This window comes from Sorex fumeus, unplaced genomic scaffold, assembly GCF_029834395.1.
Source record: "Sorex fumeus unplaced genomic scaffold, SorFum_2.1 ptg000002l, whole genome shotgun sequence".
NCBI classification, from domain to species: domain Eukaryota; kingdom Metazoa; phylum Chordata; class Mammalia; order Eulipotyphla; family Soricidae; genus Sorex; species Sorex fumeus.
This window is the reverse complement of record NW_026606059.1, coordinates 33,029,792-33,052,508: the sequence shown is the minus strand read 5'-3', so window position 1 is coordinate 33,052,508 and position 22,717 is coordinate 33,029,792. Positions and strand designations below refer to the sequence as shown.

At 40.7% G+C, this 22,717-nt stretch overlaps 1 protein-coding gene across 1 annotated transcript in view; it reads right to left on the bottom strand.

Annotated features, from left to right (window-relative positions):
* Positions 1-5,222: 5,222 nt before the first annotated feature.
* Positions 5,223-22,717, bottom strand: part of PDE7A (phosphodiesterase 7A) — a 48,952-nt gene continuing 31,457 nt past the window's right edge. The window contains exons 6-13 of the mRNA XM_056110856.1: positions 21,272-21,367; positions 20,479-20,579; positions 19,102-19,233; positions 18,314-18,405; positions 13,760-13,904; positions 12,823-12,919; positions 10,243-10,323; positions 5,223-7,052 (exon numbers count right to left, since the gene is read on the bottom strand). Of these exons, the coding sequence (XP_055966831.1) occupies positions 6,847-7,052; positions 10,243-10,323; positions 12,823-12,919; positions 13,760-13,904; positions 18,314-18,405; positions 19,102-19,233; positions 20,479-20,579; positions 21,272-21,367 (950 nt within the window). The 3' untranslated portion in view covers positions 5,223-6,846. The remainder of the gene's footprint in view (positions 7,053-10,242; positions 10,324-12,822; positions 12,920-13,759; positions 13,905-18,313; positions 18,406-19,101; positions 19,234-20,478; positions 20,580-21,271; positions 21,368-22,717) is intronic.

The following is a 22,717-nucleotide window of genomic DNA, read 5'->3' as shown; positions in this document are numbered from 1 at the left end:
TGCCTTGCATGTGGCAGACCCCAGTGCAATTCCTGGCACTTATAGTCCCATGAGCACAGCCAGGTGTCCCCCAAGCACTGCTAGGGTGACCCCAGGTATCCCTGACACTGCATCCTTAGGTGCACTCGGCACTGCTTGTGAAGCCCCCCAATGCACAAAAAGTTACAGCACTTGCACACATGCTTCCCCCAAGGTCACACTCCTTAGCTGTAATGCTTACACACAAGTGGGTTGTAGGGCTCACCAAGGAATATACACCTGGCTGTGCTGCTTCCATTCTTTTGCCCCTTCCCCTTCCCTGTTTTTGCAGCAATGAACTGGCCAGGGTGTGGGGGAGGGGGAGTCACACATTCGCACATCTGGCTTTGGTGCTTGTACAGCCAGTGTGGGGTTCACAGTTGGTGATGCTTGCACTTCTTTGTGCTCACCGTGGTTCCTGCTTCCTGGCTGTGACACCTTTTCAGTTGTGCTCACTTGGGTCACAATCCTGTGGACTAACACAGCTGGTGGTGTGCAGCTGGAAAACCACTTACGATGCTGAGGATCACAGAAAGCAGAGCTGCCCATATTGTACTTAGCACAGGTGCTAACACTGGGGTATGAATTTGTGAGCATTTGCATGCAAACACACACAGCTGGTTGTAGTTGTCCGAGACCCCAAACTCCCAGGCTTCCCAGTGCTCAACACATGTGAAGCAAATTCTTCTAAAGTTTGTAACTTTATTGATACTAGTATCATCACCTCAAAAAGCATATTACTAGGGATCCAAAAACTTTACATGTTTCCCTGGCTGAGCCTATATGAGATATATAGTTTCCCTTTGACGACTATATGAGATAGAAGCTGGAGCTTCATTTAAAGACATTTAAAGATTCTCAGCCCCCCTGGATGTCACAAAGTCCTTCTGTTAGGTTAGAGTACAATGAGTTTAATTTAGATTTTCACCGGAAGGTAAATGATTAATAACCCAACTAGTGCCTCCCACTCCATGCAAAACTTTCTGCTACTGAAGTGCAGTTCCTCATCATCGTTTTCAATCTTGAGAATTAGCATGGTTCCACCAAAGACCTTCAGTAACCAAAGCAATTCTGAAAAGAAAAAGTAGTGACTTTAAATGGTACTACAAAGTTACAGGAATCTGAACAGTAGGATTTTGGGGTTGTAGCTTAGTGGTCGGGTACCTGTATGAGGCCACACATTCAGTCCTCAGAACTGCCTCACATTGTCCACTGCAAGCACTGCAACTGAGTATGTGTAACACTCAGCAAGCATCATTAAGGATGTATCCTGAGCATCTTAACAAGAGAGGGAAGGAGAAGATGAAAATAGTGTAGTATAGGAATAAAAACAATGGGACAGGGTGGGTAGCTAACATGAATAATTCATTTACTCTGGTTTACAACACAGAAACCAAAAATATTTTTTAAAGTCTTTTAAAGTAGTACTGGGAAAACTGGGTCACTATCTTACCCCATGTACAAAAATTAATTCAAAATAGGTTTGTGGTTTTTTAGGGGGCCACACCTAGCGATGTTCATGGGTAATCCTGGAGGTAACTCAGGAATCACCCCTGGAGGTATTCAGGGGACCATATATGGTCCTGGGATTAGACCGAGATGTCAGGGATCGAACCAGGATCAGTGGTATGGAAAGCAAGCACCCTACCTGTTTTACTCTCCAGCCCCATCAAAACAATTTTAAAGCTTTTATTTTTTAAAATTTTCTTTTGTTGTTATATTTATATATTGATTCACTGTGGGAAAAGTTAAAAAGCTTTCAGGTTTGAGTCTCGGTCATACAATGATCAAACATCTTTCCCTTCACCAGTACTTATTTCTCACCACCAAGAACCCCAATATACCACCCCTCCCACCTGTTCCAATGCCTGTCAGGCAGATGATTTCTACTTAACTCTCTTTGATTACATTATTATTACTTTGATTACATTATTTCAACAAAAGATGCACCATGATTGTTTGAAATTTCCCCCCAACAATCAGAACTGCTGAAAAGGCATTGTGAAATAATTTGTTTTCTATAGTTGGTTATGAGAACCATATGATTTTGGATTTCTGATATTTTATTAATTAAGTCTGGAAGGATTTCTGCCAAGGGCCAGATAATTACAAAATTGGTTTCTGTGTCTCTGGAGCCATGGCCGTGCCAGAGAGCCGCTCGTGGGGGGCAACTCATGGCCTCGGTAGAGCATGAAGGACGAGCCGGTACTGTTCCCCCTTCCCATGAGGCTGCAGTTGCCCTGTCACTGCCGGCTCATACCCGGCTTTCCAATAAGCTCCGAGGCGGCGGCCACCTTTCTGCGGGGGGGGGGGGAGGGGAGGTGGAAGGGAGAAACACCTTTTCCCCCCTGGGGAGGCATGGTGCCGTAGTTTAATGCACAGTCCATTCACTTTTCTGCCACAAGGTGCCGGGCTCTGGTTTAAGTCCTTGTGCCTCTGGAGAGTTTTAAAGGTTTTAAAGAGAGCTGACACTAAATAGAAAAAATATTTGGTAAGGTTCTTCACATCATCATTACCAATGTTTTTGTGGATCAAACCCCAACAGTCCTATCCAGCTTAATAAATGGTTGAATAAATAGCAGTACTCCTACATTTAAAAGAAAAAGCAACATAAGCAAAAGTAAAAATAAGTGAGATTACGTTAAAAAACTTGATAAGTGTGGGCTGGAGTGATAGTACAGCTGGTAGGGCATTTTCCTTGCATATGGTAGACCTGGGTTCAATCTCCAGCATCCCATTGGTCCCCTAAGTACCACTTGGAATATTTTGAGTGCAGAGTCAGGAGTAACTCCTGAGCATCACCAGGTGTGACCCCCCCAAACAAAACACACTAAAAACTCTCAAACCCAACCTGCAAAGTGAAACATCAAAAGAAAAGGGTAACCTTTAATCAGAAAGTATTTACAAATCATACGTCCAGCAATATCCAAAGAATTTTCCAGCAGTAACCTGATTTTTAAAATGGGCAGAGAATCTGTTCTTTACGCTGCAATTTGAATAGTCCAAAGCTATCCCTGTGAATCTATAAACATCTTTTTTTTTTTCCTGATTTAATACAGGCCTGATACTCCATAAGTAGATTCTGTTTTGGTGTGATGCCCTCTCCCTTTTCCTTTACCCTCCATACTTTCTAAGTAAAGTATTGGTATATAAACCTTGATATATAGGAAAGTACATGCAGACTTACACATTATATGTTTGTATATAAACATTCAGACACAACCCATGAATGTACTTGCAAAGAATCATACTATGAATATAAGCCTTTATCACTTTATCCATTAGTCCTCATTCTAACCTCCTGGAATGCCTTCCCAGACACTGGCGGGAACCCAGTTCATTTTTCCAAGTGGTTCTGTAATAGTCCATAAAACTGGGCAAGGGATCTGAATAAGCACTTCTTCAAAAAGACACAGAGATACACACTGATGTTCCTCACTTATGAGGAAAATGCAAGTCAAAACCACACAGTTGTATTTTCCACCTTTGAGCACAGCGATTTTCAAAGAAAGTCTGTGTGGAAGTGAATCTTCTCAGTAGCAAAGTAAGACATACTGGATGAGAGCCGAATCAAGCAATCAAGTACAGGCAGACTCAACTGAGAAAAGGTTGGAGATACTGACTTGTCTACTAGATGTGCCAAATCAGAAGATGATCTGGAGAAGGAATTGCTGGCAGACTAGCGATCCAGGGGAAGAGGGCAGCCTGGCCCACCAATATGTATCAGTGTCTCCCACCCCCACAGGGATGAACGTACTAGCGGAGACCATAGCTACTGGGCTATGTACTGGGCACACTTGGAATACAACTCAAGCCTTGCTCAGAATCCACGCTCACCAAGTAACCAGCTGATCATAACCTGCTTTCCCAAGAATAGTTGCCTAAAGGATGAGAATAATTGACATATTTCTCATTGAAAATTAAAATATTTAAGTTTAAAAATATCAGTTACTGTGACTTCCCTCAAAATGGCATCATTCAGAGTACTAACATTCTAGATCTGTGAGGTGTTATTTTTTTAAAGCGTTTTTTTTTTTTTTTGCCACACCTGATGGTACTCAGGGCTTACTCCTTGCTCTGCTTGGGAGACCATGTGCAGAGTTGTGAATTCAAACCAGGGTCAGCTATGTGCAAGTCAAAAGCCTTAGTCTGTGAGCTTAAAAGAGCCTTACCAAAATCTGTAAGTCAATGCAACACTGAGAAACCCTCATTTAAGTGGCGACTGGATGACCTTCTCCAGGTTACACTCAATTCTGGTACTCTCAGATTTCTGGCTATGGTCTCCACTAGCCATCTGTGTACTGGGCACACTTGGAATCAGTCCACATTGTGATATGCTTTAAGTATAAACAAAACCCGCCCACAAAGACTCAGTGCCAAAAAAATCAAGTATCTTTGTATCTTTATATATATATGTATATATATATATATATTTTTTTTTTTTTTGCGGCGGTGGGGGGGTTCACATCCGGCAATGTCCAGAGGTTAATCCTGACTATGTGCTCAGGGATTACTCCTGAAGGTTCTCAGGGGACTATATGGTATGACAGAGACTGATCCTGGGTCAGCTGCATACAAGGCAAGTGCCGTACTTTCTATACAATTGCTCCGACCTTCAGTAATTATTTTTCATAAGGAACACCCTGAAATAATATTTAGGATATGCTGGAGTCAATTTTATTGATATTAGTCCCATCCTTCCCTCATAATATCCCATCTAATAGTAGATAATAGAAAATGGAAAGTCATTTTAACAGTGGCTTTGGTTATATTTCGATGGGGCACGACTCTACTGTGCAAATAATATTTCAGCACTGAAAGTAACTGGACTTGGGAAGACACAGGGTTACCTTTAGAACGCTAAAATCAATCAAGCAGAATTAAGCGACCATTAATATCTCACTTAAATGGGTCACTCTGACCAACACTTGCAAGAGGAGGTGCTGTCCTATGCAGATCCCAGCGGTGAGAACAACAGACGGTGGAGTCCAGAGGTCAGAGCTCAACACAGACCTGTACGCTAGTCAGGACTCAGCTGGAAGCATGGAGAACTGTGGCTTTTGCCAGAGAACTTCTTGTGCGTACAGCTCAGCCTGAATAAACATCTGCTGAGTGAATGCTAGAGCCAAGTTCAGTCTTGGACTTCATAGTAAGCTAAGCATTGTGATGTCCGAAGGATTGAGATGCAAGGTAAATACCAAAGATAAAAAGGTGAAAAGACAGATTTTTATTCATCAAAAGTTAACAGCAACAGGCACATATTAAAATGAGTATGGCAAAGCCTTTTACAAATGGCTTTACACTCAAGCTTTCTCCCAAGAAAATGGCTGTTGCAACAAACTGTAAACATAATTAATAAACAGTCTTTTACAGTAACAAGGGAAATACAATTGAACTAAAAAGAAAGCACCGGTTTCTCTCAAAACTAGATTACAGTTGTGCTTACTATACATAACACAAATTTAAAACAAATTACAAAAGTGGAATGTTTGAAGTTTAAAATTAGTCCTTAGATTTTTTTTTTTCCTAGAAAATCTGTTCACATCAAAAATCCCATCAAAGGGTAACGTTTCAGCAAAGGGAGGGACAAGAAAACAATGCACTTTTTTTTTTTTTCAAATCAAAACAAGAAGTTTGGTCACTTAGCTTTGTGCATAGTTTAAGGCAACTGGAGCGATCTGTTACAGCTTACCTACCTTCCCCTCCCCCAGAGTGGCTGCTCATTACATCACATTCGAAAATAATAAATAAAAGCTTACATTTCAGATCCTTTCCCACGAGGATAAATAGAACACATGCACAGTCACCCATGCGCCAGCATGCACGCAAACACACATCCACACATCCACACAACATCATCTCGCACACACTGCAGTGAAGGGGCCCGAGACCCCTTTGCTGTGAAGGACACCCTTCCCCATCCCGCTTTATTTCAGATTGGCAAATACCCTGAGCTGATTATGGTGTGTTAAACATTCCACCTTTTCTTGCATGTGCAGGTCAAGTGTACAGTAGTGAAAACAACATGCAATGTCTTCACTGCAGAATCATTAATACAGCTAGGACACTGGTATTCTTCCCCTCCCGCCCTGAAATGAACATCTAACAGTTTTTTAAAAATTGCATTGCCCAACAGCACTGGATGAAAGCGCGCGGGATTCTGTGATCAATGCTCAGTTTTCCAGTGCATGAAAGAAAACTATAGTGAAGGGGAGGCTTTGGTGGCATCCAAAGTAGAGAAAAGGCAAACCAGGGGAAAGAGCTGTGGTTTCAAAGTTTGATCTTTAAAATTCTCAGTGGTTCCTTCACAATCATGCTCCAAGGCTAATTTAGAACCAAGATTTCAGAGTTGATTTGTAAACATCGGGTCTTGCCAGAGGCGGCAGAGGCTGGGCACTTCACATTTCAGTTTACTCAGAGAGAACTTAGTGGAAGGTACAGAGATACGTGGCTGCGTCATCAGACTGGTTAAATTCCAAGAGATTTCTGCTGAGAGATTCAGTTCAAGTTTCATGGTTTGAAGAGTAAATGCTTTGAGAAGCATGTGGCACGCCGCGAAACTTCCTCGGTTACGCCTTTCTGTTCCCTTCGGCTGGGGCTTGCAGAGTCAAGGTTTCACACCAAAGCCAAGCACATATTGCTGTATGTTCACGTCTTAAAATCTCGAAAGTGAGTTCCAATGCTCTGACAGAGCAAATCTTGGAATAAATAATGCTGGCCTCATTCACCTGGAAACCTCGGCAGCCAAGACTGAAGTTCTCTCACCTCAAGACCCCATTTCACATTTCTTAGAACCTCCAGGAGGCAGTCTATCCCACTAACACGGGGTTATGATAACCGATTTTCCTGAGGTAATAACTGTGAGTTCAACGCAAATGTGGCATCGGTGTCTTCCCGACTACGTTGTTCTCTCTGCAGTCCCTTCCAGCTGGCTTTGTTCAGCCCCACATGTCCGAGCATTGTCTGGGATAGTCTGGTGTTGGAAAACCGGGCCCATTCTGTGAATAATGGCTCCACCAGGTAAGTCATAAAACCTTCAGAAAATAAGAGAGCAAAAGAGTATTAACCCATGTTCTGAAATTTTCAGACATTTACAGTGTTTATTCTTTTTAGACCTATATTTCAATGTTACCTGAATCTTAATTTTCAGAAGATTCGAAGGTGTGTATGAATGTGTAGATTCATCTCTCAAAAGAATCTAAGAAACTGTAACTTTAGGCTGAACTACAAAGCTCTTATAAACAAAACTGCATGATACTCAAACAACAGGAGACTCAGGTCAGTGAAAGACTTGAGAGTCCAGGGGGCTGGAGCAATAGCACAGCGGGTAGGATGTTTGCCTTGCATGTGGTCAACTATGGTTGATTCCCAGCATCCCATATGGTCCCCTGAGCACCACAGGGGTAATTCCTGAGTGCAGAACCAGGAGTAACCCCGGTGTACCGCCAGATGTGACCCAAAAAGCAAAAAAAGAAAAAGAAAAAAAGACTTGAGAGTCCAGAGATGAAACCTCAAATGTGTGGCCAGTGGCTTTATGACAAAAGGGCTCAGTTCATGAAGTGACACAAGGAGAGGAAAGCCACTCAACAGATGGTACTGTGAGGGGCCAGAGTACAGCAGCTTGCGAAGTCGCCAACCTGGATTTGATCCTCAGCATCTCAGATGGTCCTCCTGAGTACTGCCAGGAGTAATTCCTGAGTGTAGATTCAGGAGTAGCCCCTGAGCATCACTGGGTGTGACTCAAAAACCAACTAAATAAAGGAAAAAAAACCCAACCCCCCAAAAAATCCAATAGTACTGTGAATACAGGTTAGCCACATGCAAAAAAATGAAACTTAGACCCCTCTGTCACATATCCAAAGATTAATGCAAAATGGATTCAAGACTTTGATATCAAACTTATTTCTATAAAGCAGAGTGAGGGAAACATAGGTGGAACTCTGTAATATTTTGATTTCAATGAGATGACCCTGCTGGTTAAAAAAAAAAGGCAGAAATAAACAAATGGAACTACTCAGACTAAAGGGCTTAAAGAAATGAGGCCTTTCTAGACAACCTATTGAGAGAAAATACTTGCCCATCACACAGCAAAAGGTCAATGTTCAACAGGTAAGATGTCATGCTCAAAACTCACTGACAACAAAAATAACGACCCTATTAAAAATGGGGAGAGAAAATGAACAGTGTGTTCTTCAAAGGTGACATAAACAATGCCACCTGCATATGAAAAAATGTTCATTATCACTGAGTATGCAAATCAAAAAGACAACAAGTCTTTCTCACACTAGTGAATAAGTACTTGCTGGGATGCACTAAAAAAGCAACTTTCACACACTGTTGATGGGACATTTTCTTGATTCAGCCTCTTTGGAGAATGGTTTGGAAGCTTTTCAAAAAATTAAGAGCTTTCATATGATACTGCAGTTCCACTCCTAGGTGACTCCCCCCAAAGAAAGCACAAGATCATTAATCTAAATAGTCACATGCACACATATGTTCCGTGCAGCACTATTTACATTAGCCAAGATCTGGAAACAGTCCAAATACCCAATGACAGCCCGTGGATAAAGAAGTTGTGGCATTGTACTCAAGGGTGGGATGGGAGGGATGGGGGGTGGGAGGGATACTAGGATCCATGGTGGTGGGAAATGGGTACTGGTGGAGGGATGGGTATTTGATCATTGTGTAATTGAAACCCAAGCACAAAAACTTGTAAGTCTAACTGTACCTCATGATGTCTCACTAATAAAAAAAAAAAGTGTGATGGGCATCAGGAAAAAAAAAGTTATCAATAAGAAGAATTGTTGTGTCTTGAAAAAAAAAAGTTGTGGCATATATACACAAGAGAATAATACTGTATGAGAGGGTATGGAATACAACTATGAGCTATGAGAAAAGATGAAATCTTGCAGTTTGCTGCGATACGGATGAAAGTGGAGGAAGTCATGCTAAGTGAGTGTGTCAGAAAGATAAAGACAAACACCAGATGGTCTTGCTCATATGTTGAGTAAAGCAAGGGATTGGACAGTTCCCAATGGAAACAACCACAAGACACAGTCAATAGAACTGTGATCTGTGGGTCCTGGGAAAGGAATAGGAGGGAAGGATTTGGCGAAAAGGGTGGATGAATCCTGGTACTCTGGTGGTCAGCAGTGTGTAGCAGTACTACAAGTAGCACTGTAGCACTGTCCTCCTGTTGTTTGTTCATCAATTTGCTTGAGCGGGCACCATTAACATCTCTACTGTGAGATTTGCTGTTACTATTTTCGGCATATTGAATACACTACGGGGAGCTTGCCAGGCTCTGCCTTATGGGTGGGATACTCTTGGAAGCTTGCTGGGCTCTCCGAGAGGGATGAAGGAATCGAACCCAGGTTGGCCGCATGCAAAGCAAATGCCCTACCCACTGTGCTATCGCTCCAGCCCCACTACTACAAGTACAAAACAATATTGTTGGCATTGTAAATAATAACAATAATAATAATAATAATAAATACTGACAGTTTTACTGGTGGTACTATAAAAGATAAAATAAGGGGCTGGAGCAATAACATTGTGGGTAGGGCATTTGCCTTGCATGTGGCCCACCTGGGTTCAATTCCCAGCATCCCATATGGTCCCCGGAGCACTGCCAATGGGAATTCCTGAGTGCAGAGCCAGGAGAGACCCTTGTGCATCGCTGGGTGTGACTCCTTCCCCCCCCCACCAAAAGATAAAATAATAATAAAAATGACAGTATCAAAACTAAGCAAAAAGAATTTTCCACAAAGGTCAATAATGTAGTCTTACAGTCCTAGTTCAGAAAGTTAATACTGATTCTATGAAATTATTTTTTATGACCTCTGATGAAAATATAAGAGATTAAAAAAGAGAAAGGGTAAAATTTTTTAAGTTAAAAAGTAGGAATGAGAATAATGTTAATATTTTATTTTTAAAATATTTATCTCTTTCTTACAGATTTATCATTGGTTTAATCAGTAACTTATTATTGCATATAACTCTTCTTGACAAAGTTAAAATCAGCAACAATTTTTTTTCTTGTTCTGTTTTGGGGCCACACCTGGCGATGCTCAGGAGTTACTGCTGGTTCTGCACTCAGGAGTTACTCCTACTGATTCTTGGGGAACTATATGGGATGCCAGTAAATGCCCTACTCACTGGACTATTGCTCTGGCCCCAGCAATATTTTTCTAATAAGCTGACTTTAATTTTACGTATAGTTACCAATCTGGATGTTGGCAATAGACTCGGTCTGACGATCACAAAGTGGACTCACGCCCAAATGGTATTTTTTTTCAATATCACCTGGAAATTTAAAAAAAAGAGAATTACTAATGTGGAACATTCCTATTTAGTTAAATAATCAAAGTTTTCCCTAACCTATAAATTCCTTGGTAAAAAACAAGCATAACATTACTTTACAGTTACACAGCTGCCAAGCTGATAACCTATTTTATTTTATTTATTTTTATTTTTGTGCTCAGGGATCGCTACTGGTGGTGTCTGGGGTACCACATGCAGTGCGAGGACCACACCAGGGTCAGGAGCTGCAAGGGAACACCCGCTAAACTATCCCTCCCACCCCTGATAACCCATTTTATTTATTTTTGGGGCCACAACCAACAGTGCTCAAGGAAAATTCCTGTGTTCAGGGGACTCTATGCATGAAACCCAGGTGGGGGGAATGCAAAGGAGTTACCCTAGCTGTTGTATCTCTTTGGCCTCCTGATGACCTATTTTAAAAAGGGAAGAGGACATTTTTTTATCAGCTGGACCCCAAGTTTTCAATTTTGTCAACATTTTATTTTTTGATTTTTGGGTCACCTAAAGGTGCTCAGGGCTTTCTCCTGGCTCTGTGCTCAAGAATCATCCCTGGTAGGGCTTTGGGGACTATATGGTATGCCTGGAATCGAACCCAGATCAGCCACGTGCAAGGAAAGCATCCTATCCACAATACTTTCTCTCTGGCCCTCTGCCAACATTTTAATTCATTCTCTCTTTCTGTGTGTCTTTCTCTCTCTGCCTCTATCTCTCTTTCTCTCTCTCTCTCCCCCTCCCCCACCCCTTCCTTTCGTTCTGGGTCACACTCGGGAGTGCTCAGTGGTTACTTCTGGCTCTAAATTCAGGGAACCATATGAGGAGCTGGGGACTGAACCTGTGTGTAAGGCAAATGCCCTACCTGTTGTACTATCTCTCCAGCCCCCAAGTTGGTACTTAAAAACACATTAGAAACATAAAAGCATAAAATAGCTGGCAAGTTCCTTGACATCAATCTTGTTGATTTCTTAAATCAAACATCAGAAGCAAAGGTAACAACAACAAAAGTGGAACCACAACAGACTAAACACTTCTATGTACAATAAATTAAAAAACAACAACAATAACAATGTAGAAGCCTGAGAGAGAGTACAGGGGTCAAGCTGCCTGTCTTTGATGTGGCTGACCCCAGTTTGATCCTAGCACCATATATGGTCCCAGAACAGTGCCAAGGGTCACTTCTGAGCACAGAGCCAGGAGTAAGCTATGAGCACTGCTGAGTATGGCCCAAAACCAGAAAAGAAAAGGAAAGCTAGCAAATGGGAGAAAATATCTGCCAACTGTCTATCTGATAAAGGATTAATATTCAAAATATGCATAGAACGCAGACACTCAATATCCAAAAACAAAAATTTGAAAAAATGGCAGGAGTAAGCAGATTTTTCTAAAAGAAAATATAAAGATGGATACCAATATATGAAAAGGTGTTTATCATCACTAAGTGAAAAATGTAAAACCAAACCATAATAAGATACCATGCCATACCCACATAATGGCAATTAATGTGGCACAGACACAAGTCTTATTTAATTATATAAAAGAACCTGGCCATCGGTGATAACTCAAATGAACTACAAGAGAATCGTAACAAGAAAAAGAACTCTGTCAGACAGGAAAAGACAGACGGATGCTATACTACATGTGAACAATAATAATAACAACAAAACCAAACTCATAAATAGAGAACAAATCAGTGGTTGCCATAGGCATGGATGAGGAGTGAATAAAAATGGGCGAAGGTGGCTGAAATGTGCAAACTTCCAGTTATATGTATCTGGATGCAATGTCTAGTATGGTGATAGCTAATATTGTGATATTGTACATTTAACATTGCTAACTGAGCAGATCCTAAAAGCTTTCCTCAAGGGAAAGAACCATCATTCTTGGAGTCAGACAGCACAGCCGTTTAGGCACTTGCCTTGAACATGGCTGACCCAGGCACTACACATGATCCCTGAGCACTGCCAGGAACCAATCCTGAGCACAGAGCCAAGAACGGCCCGAGCATTGCCCCGTGTGGTCCAAATCAACAACCCCCTGAAAATCTGCAACTACATAAGATGATTCTAGTTAACTAGACTTATTGGAGGAATCATTTCCTAACAGACAAATCACCACGCAACATACTGGAAACTAATGCTATATATCAATTATATCTCTATAAAATGTCTTCTAAGTTCATGGGAATGCCCTGCATATATAACAAAGATGGATCAAGTTCAGGGTGATCTTTTTGTGCAGCAGAATTCTCAGTCCCTCTGTCTATTCATAAATGCATAAATAGCTGATCATCTCAAAAGAGAATTACTAATATTAAAAATGGGTGCTCAATTTGTACACTGTAGTTAAGTGAAATGTCACTTTAAAATATCAAACTTTACTTAAAAATATCAAACAAACTTTAATGCCAGATTCCTGTAGTGGCTGAGTTTTTTGTTCATATAGTGCTAACAATGAATAAACATTCACTCAACACTGTTCACTTGCCTTGATGGAAGAATTCCTCTGTTACTTTTTCACTCCACTGCTTGCTTAATTCCCAGGTCCGACATGGGTTACAAATATCAGCACATTTCAAAGCCATCTAACAACAAAAATATGTATTGAGAAAAAAAGGGTTAAATCTCAATCACATTAAATTTTAAAATACTTGTAGTAGTGTTGGAAAAGAACACCATAAAAAAAAATTCACCACCCCTGGGTACTGGTGGAGGGATGGGTACTCGATCATTGTATAACTGAAACCCAAGCACAAAAATTTGTAAGTCTACAACTGTACCTCATGGTGTTTCACTAATAAAAATTTAAAAAAATATTAAAAAAAATTCACCACCCCTTCTATTTATTTTATGATGCTACTGGTTCTACCAAAGATATCTGCAGAAATGTTAATACAGACTCTCATCCTACTCCCCTACCGGATGTGACCGAGAATACCGAAGCAGCAACTACACAACTGGAATAGTACTAACAAAGACATGCAGTTCTCTCCTCTCTTTTTTTCAGAAGACCTTATTAAAAATAAAATACTTAAAAAAAAATTCAATCACCATTAGATACACAGTTACAAAGATGTTCATGATTGAGTTTCAGCTGCACAATGTTTGAGCTCCCATCCCCTTCACTAGTGCCCACACCCATCCACCAATGTCCCCAGTTTCCTTCCTGATGCCCTGAAATGCTGTTTGTTGACTGGCAGCCTAATCACATAAAGATTACTTCCTGTTACAAAATCGGAGTATGAAAAACAAAACTGATAATGCTCTCCTAGGGAGCAGATTTACGAGTGACTGCTTCTGTAGAATGCTTCATCAAGTGAAAGGAAATGCCCCTTTTCCTTTAACTTCTCCTAAAATTATACTAGAATATTTCATCTTTAGAGGAATAGTGCCAAGATTCTCTCAAGAAGTAGTCCCTGTTTTACCTGTAAAACCAAATGACGGTGTCTGGCGTCGTCTAGGTGTAAATCACCCCTATCCAAATGGCTCCGAAACAATGACAGATACTCATTCTGGCGACTGATGTCAGTGGCTAATATCAAAGCACCTATCTGAGTTTCCATTTGTTGCCTGGAATGAGAAATAATAGAGAGAAAATGCAAGACTTTTACTTCTAAATTTTTTCTTTATGTCCAGAAAGTTTTAGAGTCTTAAGATATTCATATTGGCAAGTAACCTGTTAAACTGGCACCAAAATGAATTTTAAAAGAACACATCAAAAAACTACTAAACCAAAAACAAAACCAACAGGGTTCATAAGAAACCACCAATAGGCAAACATTATAAAAAAAAAGTGTTTTATCTTGCCAAGGTAGAATTACTTGCTCAAAAAACAAAGAAATAAACAAAACATTAGGGATGTGCAGATAGCGCAAGTATGACAGTGTGAGCCCCTGTCTTGGGTCCCTGCCACCACAGGGCCCTCTGCCCTTGTGCAGCAAATCTATGTATAACTGTGGCACCCCCCAAGCTGAGAGTCATGAGGCCCTCACAGTTGAGTATCCCAGGAAATGGCTCCACAGGCATCACTGGGTGTAGCTAATAAATAATAAAAAACAGGTGTGTAGGGGCTGGGGAGACAGTACAGTGGGTAAGGTGCTTGCCCTGTATGGGAACAACCTGCCTTCATCCTCCACAAAGGATAAGGACCCCTGAGCCCCGCCACGAGTGCTGCTGAGTGCAGAGCCAGGAAAAAGCCCTGAACACCACTGCGTGAGAATCTGGTTTCTTTATTTCCTGACTGACATCTGAAAAGAGGAAGGAAAGTTCAAATAGCGAGACTAACCCACTTAACAAATACATCCTATAGATTTTCTTTTTCAGTGCCAGGGGCTGAAACCAGGGTCCCAGGCATGGAGAGCACATACCCTACAAACTGAGCTAGTGACTCCTGAAAAAACTCCCCCCAAATCTAGCAAAACTTAAATTCTACTTTCAATGTCCAAATAAAAAACTAACTATACAAATGTCCGATTTGAGGGTGTGAAAATAACATGTTAACATAATAACAATTAGCATCTTTTAAGTCAGTAACAAGTCAAATGAAAAAATTCCTCACTTTTGTTTAAATGGGGCATAGCAAATAGTATCTTTTATGCACTGTAGCACTGTCTTCCCGTTGGTCATCGATTTGCTCAAGCGGGCCCAGTAACGTCTCCATTGTGAGACTTGTTACTATGGTTGGCATATAGAATACGTCACATTTAGCTTGCCAGGCTTTGCTGTGTGGGCGAGATACTCTTGGTAGCTTGCAGGGCTCTCCGAGAGGGGCAGAAGAATTGAACTCAGGTTGGCCAGGTCGGCCGCATGCAGGGCAAATGCCCTACCTGCTGTGCTATCGCTTCAGGCCCCCCTTGTGTGTGGCTAGTCCGAAAGTAGTGAGTGGACGCAAGGTCAACCTAAAGTCAACCTGCAGAAAACTATAAACTAGTATCTTTTATAATGATCAACAAAGAACTATACCATCAGATTAAAAAGCTCACAATATTGAATATGAATTAAATGAAAAAACAGAAAAGAAAGCTCTATGTAGTAATAATCTTTACTTTGTTTTTACTTTTACCAAATCTAGTAAGATAGCAGGGCTAATCAATTTAATTCAAAATATCAAAAAAAGGAGAACGTATCAAAAAGCATTTGTTTACCTTAATCAAGAAAAGGTAGATTATATGTACAATCACTGGCTTAAGCAATATCTATATTTGTACTACAACAATAAGCAATTTTACTTATCAGAAGTATTGCCATAACTCCAAACTTTGTCTTTGAATAAAGATTTTTTTTTTTTTGCTTTTTGGATCACACCCAGCAATGCTCAGGGGTTACTCCTGGCTCTGCACTCAGGAATTACTCCTGGCGGTGCTTGGGGGACCATAAGGGATGCTGGGAATCGTACCCGGGTCAGACACGTGCAAGGCAAACGCCCTACCCGCTGTGCTATTGCTCCAGCCCCTGAATAAAGATTTTTAAGAACATGTAATAAAAGTCCAACTTTTTAAATGCTCATTATACAAACACAAAAGGCTTTTTTGTAATTTTTAATTATGAAAGGGAAAAATGAAAGAATAACTTAAATTTTAATACCCAAACATATTTTATGCCTCATCATTTTTCAAAATTACATCTACTTACACAGTGTATTTTTTTTAAATTAGAACACTGATTGACAAAGTTGTCATAATATAGGTTGTTTCAGGTGTTCAATGTTCCGACACCAATCCCACCATCAGTGTGACCTTGCCTCCACGACCTTTCCTCCACCAACCTACCAACATCCCTATCCCCCCACCAGCATGCCTCCTTAGCAGGCATAAACAAACTTATCCCATATTGCTTGTTACAACAAATGGAAAATAGAATTATCAGAAAAAAGATCAATAAAATTCAATTTGTGATGTCGTATCTTGCGATGCTGTTACTAATGTCATCGAGGGTTTACTGAGTTGGCTGAAGTTGGTTGGGTGTCTTCACTCACTAAGCTTGGTGGGCTTCTATACAACTTTTCAAGGAGCTGTGGACCTTGCCGCTTATATGGCGGAAAAGGTCAGATGCCGCAGCTGCTGGGGCTATTGGGAGGGAAGGAAATATGCCACCTCCGTTCTGAGAACATGACAATTTTCAGCCTCGAGATCATTCTACCTGGACAATATGGCAGCTTGGTGGCTTTTAGAGGTTCAGTTCTCACAGCTTTCTTTTTTTTTTAAATTTTTTTATTTATTTATATTTTTACAGTTGTAGATTTACAATTTTTTTTGTGCTTGGGTTTCAATTATACAATGATCAGATACCCATCCCTCCACCAGTGCCCGTTTTTCACCACCATGGATAATATCCCTCCCACCCCCATCCCCCCATCCCCCCCTGCCTCTGTGGCAGGGCAATCCCCTCTCACAGCTTTCTTAAGTGTGTGCATCTTCTCTTCGTGAGGCATTAAAAAAAAAGCTTTGTGGACCAGGGACTTAAAACAACCACCAGCCTGCTGGGCTCATTTACATCAATATTTATAGGTCACTCTTGGTGGTGCTCAGGTACTCTGGGCTCTGTACTCAAGATCCCTCCTGGCGGGGCCCTGGGGACTGGGTATGTGGGGCTGGGAATCAAACCCAGACTGTCCCCAAGGAGGGCAAGCATCTTATCAGCTACAAAATGTCTCTGGTCCTTTCACTGTTTCTTATTATGCTTTCAAATGACACACGCAATTTCAAATAGTAAATCATCTTTTCTAATAATTAGTATTTTCTGTTCTTACCATCCATCATCTTATCCTAACTCCAGATGCTGCTATTGAGGTTATAAAGCATTCTAATTTCCATATTTGAGAATTTCCAAAAACAGATTTTTAAAAACCATCACTAATATGAAATAAATTTGTTATATGCCCGCCAAAAGGGCAAGCTGGGCATTGAGATGGAACCTGGGGACACTGGAGGGAGGGGGACACTGGAGGCCAAATAGATATTGGAATACTGTATGCCCAAAATAACTCTATGCACAACTTTGCAAATCACAGTGTCTTAATAAAAATTAAAAGAAAAAATCTATTATGATACAAAATGTTTGCTTTCTATCCAATTTACCTCCATATGTGGGAATTAAAATGTTGGTGAGCGTAAATTGAAAATATGTAACACCTATTTATATAGACAGGCAAGATTTTACATTCGGCATTTGGAATGAATTTATTGTTTCTGTTTTTTTAAAAAAATTTTTTTATTAGTGAAACACCATGAGGCACAGTTGTAGACTTACAAATTTTTGTGCTTGGGTTTCAGTTATACAATGATCAAGTACCCATCCCTCCACCAGTGCCCATTTCCCACCACCACAGGTCCCAGTATCCCTCCCACCCCCCATCCCCCAATCCCACCCTGCCTCTGTGGCAGGGCATTCCCTTTTGTTCTTGGAGTGAATTTATTATTGTTATTTTGTTCTGGGGTCACACCGAGTGGTACTCAGGGCTTACTCCGGGCTCTATACTTAGGAATGATCCCTGGCCGTCAGGGGAACATGCAAAACTAAGATGCAAACTAGAGTTGGTAACATGCAAGGCAAGTGCCTTAATTGCTTAATCCCTGAACTATCTCTCCAGACCTTTGGAGTGAATGTTCCAGTACTCAGATCTATTGAAAATCTTTTGTAAAACTTCACTAGAAAGTAGTGACTGTGCTGCACGTTTAAATTTCCAATATTTTGACATAAGCTTGTTCTATATTTCTGGAATACCTGGATATAGTAACATAATTTTAATTTTTTTTATGGGTTTTACTCTGGGGGCAGGTGGCCACACTCTGCATTGCTTGGAAGGATCGAACATATGTGGTGCTGGGGATAGAACCTGTGTTGGTTACATGTGCAAGGCAAGTGCCCTATCTGTTGTAAATCTCCCCAGCCCTGTAACAATTTTTAAGTTTTGACAATTTCTTTGAGGGCTTAAATTTCCATCATCTATAACAGCTGAAAGTCTGTTTTAAACAACTTACCTTCTTTCTATTGGCATGTGTGAGAATAAACCAGATTCTCTCAATAATCCCACTGCAGATCTCCAGTGGTGATTCTCCAGTACTGAGGTATTCTACCAAAGAGAAAAAAAAAAGTATTTCTAAATTATTCAGTAGTCAGTTTCTTTCTGCACATAAAGTATTATTTGTAAATAATAACCTGGTTAGATTTAAGTGTTAAAATTTCGGAATTTCAAAATCACATGGCCCTACTGCAGCCAAGCGACATCATATGTTATTCATAACCAGCAATAGAACACAAATTGTCTACTGTTGCCTTTTCGGCAGATTTGAGTGTTGGGGTAAAATCTCAAATAGTAATGGTGGGTCTGGTGTCAAAATATTGAATGTGATCAAAGTAGAGAGAGAGTAATGTGGAAATCATCTCCCCCACAGGTAGGGGGTGGGAGTAGGATGGGGGTATACTGGGGTTTGGTGGAGAATGGGCACTGGTGAAGGTATGGGTGTTTCATTGTATGACCGAGACTGAAAACTCTGTAACTGCTCTCATGGTGATTCAATAAATAAAATTATAAAAAATTTAAAAAATAATAACCTGATTAAAAATCTAGTACTCTTGAAGAATTTTGTCAGTGTTCCTACTTAGACTTCTTTTTCTTTTTTAATGGCCATAGGTCATTTATTCTGAAAGCTTAATGGACATAGAAATAGATGTGATAAATGATATGAGTTATCAATCACTTAGACTTTAAAACAAGAAACATTTTCTAGAATGAAACACCATCACATTCTAGTAAGTTTGCACTAACCTTGTATAAAGTTGCCAGGTAATGGTTAGTTTTAATAAGAAAAGGTTGATTGACACCTGGGTGATCCAGATCGTGAGTGGCAGCTGCAATTAAGCTCAGCAAGACATCCCAAGGAGTTACTGAATTGGCAAGCTAAAGTAAAAAAACAGAGTGAGTTTGAAATAAACACTGTGCCAACACAACAGTTTTGCATGAGCCCTAAATGGCAGCGGCTACAGTGTCTTTCTTTTTTGTGTTTTGGGGGGTTATCTTCCCTCCTTCCCTCTCTCCCTCCCTCCCTTTTGATTTTTGTACCACACCCAACAGCCAGTGATGCTCAGGGGTTACTCCTGCCTCTGTATTCAGAAATTATTCCTGGGGGCGCTTGGGGACCATACAGGATGCTGGGGATCGAACAGTGTACAAGGCCAGTCACAACCTGCTGTGCTCTCTCTGACCTCAGCTTACTTTCCAGCCTCACATCTGGCCAAAACTAATATTCTAGTAGAGAAGAGTTTAGACTACTTTATGCAATTCTCTAAGAGACATCTGTATTTCATTGTCATGCAAATGCATTAACTCAACATATCCAAAATGAAACTCTTTAGCTACCAGCTCAACATGGCCAAATTGCTCATTTTTCTATATTCCTCCTCTTGTGGAAGACTTTCCTCTTCTCAGAAGTCCAGTTCATTCTTCATGAACTGCTATATCTACTTCAGTGCCCCAATGCACTCAGACACCACATCCTACCCACTCACGTTCCCAAGAGACCTTATTTCACCATCCACTTCTCTCCTTCCCCAAGGGGAACTGCCTAGCTAAGGCTCTTAATACTTTCATGGAGCACTGACATAGCTCCTGATAGATAATCAAATTTCTGAACTTGGTCTGACTTACTCTTATCCATGACCCAGAGGCTGTACCTGACTGTGCTAAGGGCTTATTCTCCGAGTGGGATGCCAGGGGTCCATACTGTGGTGCTGGTAATTGAACCCAGCTTTGCAGCACACAAGGCAAACATCCTACCTGCTATACTGCCATTCTGGCTTCTACTAGAATTTCAATTTTTTTGGCACTTGCTCCCCTTCTGTAGAGCCTTCTGAGGCTCTAAGAGCTCATAGAGCTCGCAGAGCCCACTTGGAGCCCAGTGAAATGCCTAGCACAATATTTGAGATTTCTATCAGGTTTTTGCTTGGATTCCCACAACCACTGTCAATGATCACTGCAATTTTCCAGCCAGGGCGCTTACAGACATAGCCACATCTAGAAACCTGATCCAGCTAGATCCCATTCTTGTGAAGAAAGCCTTTGGTTGTGAGTCAAATCAGACTCAAGCCTAAAGAAATATACATAAAAGAAAATCTAAGGATTCTTCCTAAAACATCAACAACTTACCTTAGGTTCTTTTAAGTAACAATGCATGGCCTGAGTAACATCTGCAGCGTGGACTGCATTGTGGTAAGGGTTCTGGCTATGATAATCTTCTTGAATCATAACTGCAGCAAAGGAAAATAAGAACTCAAATTAAACTACAAATAGGAGGCATGTGTAAGCATGAAAACTGGGATAGCTATGAGTTCTCCACTCACACCTTTCACATGGCTATTATATGACCGCTCAGACTCAAAGATATGCTGTATCTTCTAACCCACATATAAAACTCTCTGGATTCCTCCCCACCCTTCTACTCAGGACTCTGAGCCTTCAACAGCTTTCCTGCGAGAAGTGCAGCTCATGTCCGCCTGCCTGGTTCTGCCATGGGCAAGCAGCAGCAGCAGCAGCAGCAGCAGCAACGACGCTAAGCTGGTGCTAAGCCCACATGCCAGGGCATCCCACTTCATTTTTATAACCTAGGCACCACTCCTGGAACAAAGTCAGAATATTTCTGTCTGGATCTTAATGTGCCATGGAACCAACATGTGCTGCCTCCTTTGGATTCAATAAAAGGCAGGCAGAGATGAGCCAGCTGAGGTTCCCACCAGGGTCACCTGTTAGCAAATGCTGGTGCACAAACAGGCTCAGGCAGAGAGACCTAGCCTTCAGCAACGGCACACACTCAGGTGCTGGACAGTTACGTGCCACTTAAGTCATTCAATCTGGGAGTGATTGGTTGTTGAGCGTAATGATATAAAATATACAAGTTTTTACACAAAATGTTATTACTATTAGATGAATTAGAACTACTTACCTAAAAATCGACGAAGTTTCATCATATCTAAATGGAAGTATTCAATTAATCCATGAAGACTAAATAGGTGAAAGGTTAAACTTACTAGACTATTTCCTAAAAAGAAAGAAGGAATATTAGTACAAAATACAAGCTAACATTGCATTGTGCTTTCAAATACGGACTTTGAATATACATACGGAGTGCTAATTTCTACTTTTAAAGCTATTTAAAAATTTGCATATTCTTGGGCTGGGGATGTGGCTCAATAATGAAGAATATGTCTTGCATGTATGAAACCTGGGTTTGAGTTCAGGTACCATCTCATCTTTTTTTTTTCCCCCATTCTAAAAAACAACAACAAAAAAGCTTTAATTTGTTATAGCCAATGGACTAGGACACAAGCATGTTTTAATAGAGCAAATCTTTTTAATGACTCCAAAAATCATTTAAAATCTGTTAATAGAAAATCTTAAATTTTCTATCTGGGTAAGTTACTTCAGTTTTCCAAAGTATCGAAGACAAGTTTGTACTTAACTTTCTCCTATTCTCACCTTTACCACTTTACTTTAAATAAAGGTGATGGGTTCAGGTAGTACAATGGGTAAGGTGGTTGTCTTACATGCAGTTGACCTGGGCTCAATCCTTGGCCCCCAATATGGTCTCTTGAGTTCTGCCTGGAGTGATCCCTGAGTCCAGAGCCAGGAAAAACCCCTGAGGACTTCCAGGTGTGGCCAAAAACCAAACCAAACAAACAAATAAAATAATAACCAAGGTTAGCCCAGAGCAAATGTTCTTGGCTAAAACTTTAGGTGAACATTATTTATGCAGGATTAGGAAGGATCATTTAAGATCAAAACTCAGAAATCAATCATTTATATTTCCTATACTTGGAGCAGAAAACTTGGTAATCATTGGAAGCAGGCACAGAATCATACATCAGCCCACTAGATAATTTATCAATGCTCCAATTCCCTGAGTCAAATATTATTTCCTCTTTCCCTATACTGTTTCAATACATGCCAGCATCAGATGTGTTCTAGATTCCCTCATCTTCGAGCAACCATGAATCCTTGACTCTCCTGGTCCCTTTAGTTGTAACCCCTGTCAGTTCCCTTACATAATTAAGTCTTCTGAAAGAGCTGCCATTACTATCCCCATCTTCGTGTCCTCGGCTAGAGTCAAGTATGGAAACTGGATTTGAAAAACTACCATTTTCATTTCATAATGTCTCAAAGTTTTATACACTTCCTCTACAGGAAACATTAACAGTTAAATTATTTATTTTTGTTTTCATTTATTTTTATTTTTTTGGGGACTACACCTAATGTTGCTCTGGGCTTACTCCTTGCTCTGTGCTCAGGAATTACTCCTGGTAGCGCTTAGGTTCAGACATGGATTGGGTGCATGCAAGGCAAGTGTGTTCCCCGCTGTACTTTTACTGTGACCCCTGACTATATTTTACAG